Genomic DNA, 6,790 nt, shown 5'->3' with positions numbered 1-6,790 from the left:
ATATATATATATATATATATGTATATATATATGTATGAATTTATATAGTAGATATACACACACCGTACAATCGGCAGACAATGAAACACACTTACAAACTCTGAAACTTTACAATAACAAACATGACATAAACAGCATCAGCTGTTTTACATCAGAACATGATTACTGACACATATTGACTGACAACACCATGTAAACACATAATAAACTAGACAGAGTGCACTCACGGAGTGTGCATACCTCCGCCAACAACATACGCCATACGCCATACGACTCACGAACACACGAATAACCCACGATATACGCCAGCGTACTGACATGTACACGCTGGCTTGCTGGCCTGCTGCTCGCTGACATGTACACACTCGCTGGCTCGCTGGCTCGCTGGCTCGCTGGCTGACGCGCTAATATCAATCGCGTGATCACACGAACACACTAACACACGCACATGAGGCCGAAAACATAACCTCCTCCAACTCCGTTGGGCGGAGGTAAATATCAGTGTTGCAGTACAAAAGCGCGCTATACATGGAAGTAAAACCCGATAAATTATGACCCCTTAACTAATCTAGTGAATGAAATCTACCTGAGGGTCTCTTTAACACATGCTTTCAGATAGTGAAGGTCGATAAGGTGTTTCTGAGTGATCTGTTCCCGCCTGCCATCTGGGACAACCCTGACCAACTCTGCGTACAGTCTCTCCTGTACATCTGGATTGCGAGCAAGCTCATACAGGCACCACTGCAATGCGGTCGTCGTCTGAAAGCGAATATGAACAATGTACAGTCCAAACCGTCTGTGCAGAGAAGCCACAAGTGTTCATTATACACTGGTGTTCACTCTACAGTGGTGCTTTCAATGTTTATTAGTGCATCACATGATAAATCGTTGAAATTCTATTGGATAACGTCGCAGGTACTATTGCTTGCGTGACGCATTGTTATTATAACGCATTATGTTTTAATACAAAACTTTGTCTTATTCACTTCCTATTTGCCGAGTAGATTGCAAAGGCATGTGATGCACTAAAAACATTGATGCCTGTTGTTGGGGGCACTATGAGTATGAGAGCATAGTGCCCCCAACAACAGGCATTAATATATAAATATTAAAGGGAAACTTATGTGTCTTTTACAGACCGGTGACTATTCTATATAGATGGTTTCACTGTAACACTGACCAAAATTTAAGCAGGGTTTGTTCTACAGGTGGTCAGCTAACACAAGTCTGACCTTACTACAACGTTCGGATGAACTGGATCCTTCATTTTCGCCACGCCTGTCTTTTGCTGCCAACGTTTAATACCTTGATTACATCTTACCGTGTCGACAGCTCCTGTCATGACGTCTATAGCGGTGGCGTACACTTGTTTAATGGTGAGCTCCTTGTTCGTAGCCAACTGCCTGACAAGCCCGCCTGCTTCCTCATCCTTACTACCCTCCTCCGTAATCGCATTCAGCTGGGCATCAATGTACTTCTTTGCTGCATTCATGCAAACAAGAACAAGAAGAAAGGTTTTGATGATCAGAGGGCATGAGTTTACCTGCGACCGGTAAGTGCCACGGTTGCCCTCCCTTCTTACTGTGCTGCCCATGCATGAACAGCCATCGCCCCTCTATGACAAGCCTCACTATCCTTCTCAACAATTCAAGGTGGTGTTGGTCCCCTTTATAATGCTTTGTTAAAATGTAAATGACCTTAACTCTTCTATGATAGATATATTTGCCTTGGTGCCATCTAACGTACTGTGGTACGTTAATATTTCTAATTAAAACCAAGGCCACAATTGCCTTGCTCTAGAGAAAACGAAAATTCGACCCCTGCCTTCTAACTTTGGTGCCCCAAATACTGAGAGTAACATGTGCCTTGCACTAAATAAACTTAAACTGTAAACCTTGTAATGGAGACATGAGAATCGCAATTCAATTTTTGGGATAAATCGCAACAATGCTGCAATGAAAACGTGACAACATACCCACTCTGTAGATCGTATCCCAGCATGCCATGTGCTTCGCAAAATCCTTACGGAAGAAAATCTTTACGAACGCCAATGGAAGAAAACCGACTCGTTCGCTCGTCGTAAACATATCATTTACAGCGTGGGCGAAAGCATCCGTGTCAGGGTCTGTACTGCCCTCTAGTGACAAACAACCGATTCGCTTGCCAAATAGTACCACCCCGATTGCTACAACAGAGAAGATACAATATGTCACTAATTGCTATAATATATATATATTGCACTAATTGTTGTTAATATTGTCACCAACTTATATCAAATGGGCCCAAAAGGCAAAAGTCCACATATTGCATGTTTGCATACTTATTCACACAGTCCAGACCAAAGCCTATACGAATATTAAAACTATAGTAACTGTTTTAGATTATATAGTTCGTTTTTTGGTTCAGCATTATTCCTTATTTCGCAGCTTGACCTTTCAAACACCAACTTTGCCTCAAAATTTTGGCAATCACCCTATTAACGTGAAACATTATCCTGTTTTATGATTTCATTGTAATGTCTAAATTCTGTAATGTAATTTGCATGAAAAACATCAGCTTTGTTGAACACAAAGTTTAAATATAGGACCACAATCTAAACAAAATTGCTGCCATATTGTTTGTGTATTTCCCTTTGATACACATGCCTTGCCCATATATTTTACTGATAGACACAATTGCCTGTAATTCATGCACTGACAATGACCAAAATGAAGAAATCATAAGTAAAAAAAGTTGCTCACATTCGAGAGCCCATCTGAAGAGGAGGTCCCTCATGAGGGGCACCACCTTGCCGCCACCTCGCGTGTCTCTCTCATGGCGTAGCAGGTCTACAGCGTCCAGAGCCGTGTCGTTGAGGTCATGCGTGTAGGTTGCAACGTAGCGCGGCTGCATCATATATGGACTGATTGCTCGCCTTTGCACGTGCCACTTCTCACCATCCCTACAGGCAGGAACCCACAATCATTCACCTATCCGCCCGTACAACGTGCGCACACCCACTCAGATATTGTTTGACATTGGTGCCTGCTTGGAGACTGTGTGAGTAATTGACGAAACCGTCCGACTTGGCAGCAGTAGCCAATCAGAGCCGTGACTGGGATGTTCTAAAGACAATGCTGAGAAATGAAGTGTCGCAAAGATTATGTTGGCATTTATGCGCGAAAACCATAGGGTAAAAACTATACACACTGGGTGAGTTTTATGGATCTAGCAACAATATCAAGGGGGTAGGGAGTGGTTACCTCACGCAAACGGAAAGGCCATAAAGCACACACAGTCACGCATGAACTCACGCACGCACGCACACACTGGTGATCAAGCAGAACCAATGTTAGAGTGTAACATCAAGTTTAGCTGGCACGTGCTAAAAGATTTTTCAATTTGCAATGGTAAAACTTTTAAACAGTAGAGAAAGAGACAGAATTAAGTCAATCATGAGAGAGAGAGAGAGAGTACTTGTAGGGTTGAGTCTAGGGTTGAGATAGTGTCATCAGACATGAGAATATGGCCCACAGTACGCCTCAGATTGCAGGAAAATGGCTTAAATATTTCAAAATTTTCTGGGGGGGCATGCCCCCAGACCCCCTACCACTGCCATGCCTACGGCACGCGGGCCTGCTTGCGGCAACCAAGGTTAGTTTCGCCCCCGGCTATCGCCGATCATCCCCCCACTCCTCGGTACGGATTTACGCCCCTGGCTTTACCACTACTTTTTATTAAAATAAGTACATTTATTAGATATTAAAATCCTTAGACCAACCTATAGGATGCTATAGGAGTTACATGCTATATATGGAAGATTGTCACAACCCCGGGGGCACTCCCTACAAAATAGGGTAGGTATGTGCCACTTGAGAGATAGAATTGGGGGGCTCCGGTACTAACTCAGCACATCAAAATAGGGGGCTCCGGAACGTGCGGAAAAAAGTAGGACATATGCGCAGGGAAGGGAAATATGTGAAAAGGGGGTCTCCGGAACGGAAAATGGACGGGAAATATGTGAGAAGGGGGTTTCTGGAACGGAAAATGGATGAAAAATATGTGAGAAGGGGATCTCCGGAACGGAAAATATGTGAAGAGATGGGTCTCCGGAATGGAAATGTTGAAGTGAAAAGAAGGGTCTCTCCCGCGGCACATACCTACCATACAATATATATAGGGAGTGCCCCCCCCCCTGGGTAACGTTTGCAATTGATCTAAAACACCTGAAATTATAAACGAACAGCTTTATCCCATCACTCTTACAATACCACATTATAATAAGACAATGCTTTGCAACGACGTGCTGCGAAGCTAAAATATTGGAGTGTATGCACAAAGATTTTTGAGAAATACATACAAACAAGTCCAGCTTGACCGAGCAGCAATATTGCAGGGGGTAAGATTGTCTCACTGAGATGGATCGGATAAATTTATACACAAACAACAATGCAATTTTATAAACAAACAATGTTTTGTTGTATCGCGAAGGAAAGAATGCTAATTATTAACAACACATCACATAAATGAATCAAGATGATCTACAAACCTTGAACGAAACAATTTGTTCGAGTTAACCACATTCATCTCCCAATTACAGAATCACACAGCCTTGGAATGACCTATGCGACAGTGATTTATACACGCATAAAGACAAGTAAAGCTCACAACTACAAACGTGATTTGTCGATACATGTGTCCACGTAAAACCGCCACGGAATTTAATCCGAACCAAAGCCGTGCTGCTGAGGTATATCATTTACTTCAACATGGTAATTTACCCATCCGACTTACGTAAATAACAGGCAGCCTAGGCCAATCTTTTTTGCGAATGGACGTTCTAAAAACACTGCGTAGAAACGTACGAAGTGCCTAAAATTTTGGTATGTTAACCTGAAATACCACGTCTACGTTCAACACAACTAGCAACAATATTCAAGTAAAAGCCGTGGTTTTCTCACTCGTTGAGACATACAGGACTATAGGTGAATCGCTGAAGCTCAGTTGTGAAGCATCTGTGCGCTGTGTCTGTCATCCGTTTGTCGATCGACAAGTTCGATGTCAACAGACTTGTTGGGATAGAGCAGCAGCGTGTGACTTATCTCAACATCCACTGCGTTGCCTGGCCTCACAATGAACTGCCGAACCAGCTGCAAGAAGGAGAGATAGGGGTGTACTAGTTGATGTATGTGTAGCACATATGTTGAATAGGAGGAGAGAGAAAGGGTGTACAAGTTGAGGTATGTGTAGCACATATGCAGAATAGGAGGAGAGAGAAAGGTTGTACAAGTTGAGGTATGCATAGCATAGTCAGAAAAGGAAGAGATAAATAAGGGTGTACATGTTGTGGCATGGGTAGCATAGTGAGAGAAGGAAGAGGGAATAAGGGTGTACTAGTTGTGGCATGCGTAGCATAGTCAGAAAAGGAAGAGGGAATAATGATGTACTAGTTGTGGCATGCGTAGCATAGTCAGAGAAGGAAGAGGGAATAAGGGTGTACTAGTTGTGGCATGCGTAGCATAGTCAGAGAAGGAAGAGGGAATAAGGGTGTACAAGTTGTGGCATGCGTAGCATATAAGCAGAGAAGGAAATCACAAAAGATGGCTTTCAATTACTCGAGAACAAGCAGATCTGCTGGTCGAAAACTGAACAGTAGCTGCACACATTTCCAGGAAGAAAGTTGGAAAAGAAAAGATCATATTATTGCCTATTCATCAAGTATTTTAATGTTACTTGCTGTCTAACCTTGCTAAAAGCACCCCACCCCAACCAACAGCCAGAAAGCCCATGAACTTGCAAAGATAAAGATCTGTTATAAACATTATTCACGATTTCACCCAGAAAACCATAATACCTTCACTACACTGGCCATCACTTATCAAGGAGAATTTTTTTTTACACTTTTACGTCTTTAACCTGTAGTGAAGCTTCATTGAGCGTGCTTGTATTCACGTTTCTTAAGATGGATGGACAGACGAACGCACCTGCCCCAGGAGAAGATGCATCTCCAGTTCCGCGAACCTGCGACCGACGCACGACCTCGTGCCGAATCCGAAAGGCAGGTATGCAAAAGGGATGAGTCTCCTGCTTCCGTCCGGAAGCATCCCGAAGCCAACGCTCCGGCTTGAATTCCCCCGCATCCTCAAAGTAGTTTGAATCCCGGCAGAGATTCGGCGTTGCTCCCGCTATTACAGTCTGTGCATACGCATGCAAAACACATTTTTATACTACGCAGTTTTTACGCAAGTTATTTCATGAATAATAAGCATTTTACAAACAAACAAATGCAAAAATGATCTTATTAATTATATGTTACTTTGCACGTGCATGACAAATAATTGGAATAAATGAGAGTGCAGCACAGGTGGAGTAACCTCGGATTTCAAAGGCATCTCACCCACTAAAAACTTCTCGATACACAATGCAATATATATCGTATCATCGTTACGCATTCATAAAACCATTTGTGTCACACTATGTGATTAATTTGACATCATGACACTAGCTTTCATTGGCTGCTGAGTGCTGATTAACACCAGAGGTAGGCATGTCTAGCTAAGTGTGACCATATTTTACTATTCTCTCACCCCTTTAGGGAGCTTGTATCCCCTAATCACGGTATCTTGTTCCAATACGCGACTGTATCCTCCAGCTATCTGATACAACCTGCACATAGTAACTGCTATTAATATCGTCACCTACGAATTGGGCAATATCTATAATTACACAAATATGTAATATATATAATATATATATATATCAGAAGGAGATAATAGGGAATTCCCTATTATCTACTTATGGGGGTCGTTGT

The 6,790-nt window shown here is 42.5% G+C and overlaps 1 protein-coding gene across 2 annotated transcripts in view; it reads right to left on the bottom strand.

Annotated features, from left to right (window-relative positions):
- The window catches only part of LOC106819378 (cytochrome P450 27C1-like), a gene marked incomplete at its 3' end in the record, with an annotated part of 17,207 nt that overhangs the window by 3,222 nt on the left and 7,195 nt on the right, over positions 1-6,790 (bottom strand). The window contains 4 exon segments of one of the 2 annotated variants that reach the window (XM_014824030.1): positions 587-759; positions 1,322-1,482; positions 1,976-2,185; positions 2,742-2,941. In XM_014824030.1, the coding sequence (XP_014679516.1) occupies positions 587-759; positions 1,322-1,482; positions 1,976-2,185; positions 2,742-2,941 (744 nt within the window). 2 annotated transcript variants of the gene reach the window in all.

This window comes from Priapulus caudatus, unplaced genomic scaffold (genome assembly GCF_000485595.1).
Source record: "Priapulus caudatus unplaced genomic scaffold, Priapulus_caudatus-5.0.1 Scaffold38, whole genome shotgun sequence".
Lineage (NCBI taxonomy): Eukaryota > Metazoa > Priapulida > Priapulimorpha > Priapulimorphida > Priapulidae > Priapulus > Priapulus caudatus.
The sequence above is the reverse complement of the archived record's forward strand: the minus strand, read 5'-3'. Positions and strand labels throughout refer to the sequence as shown.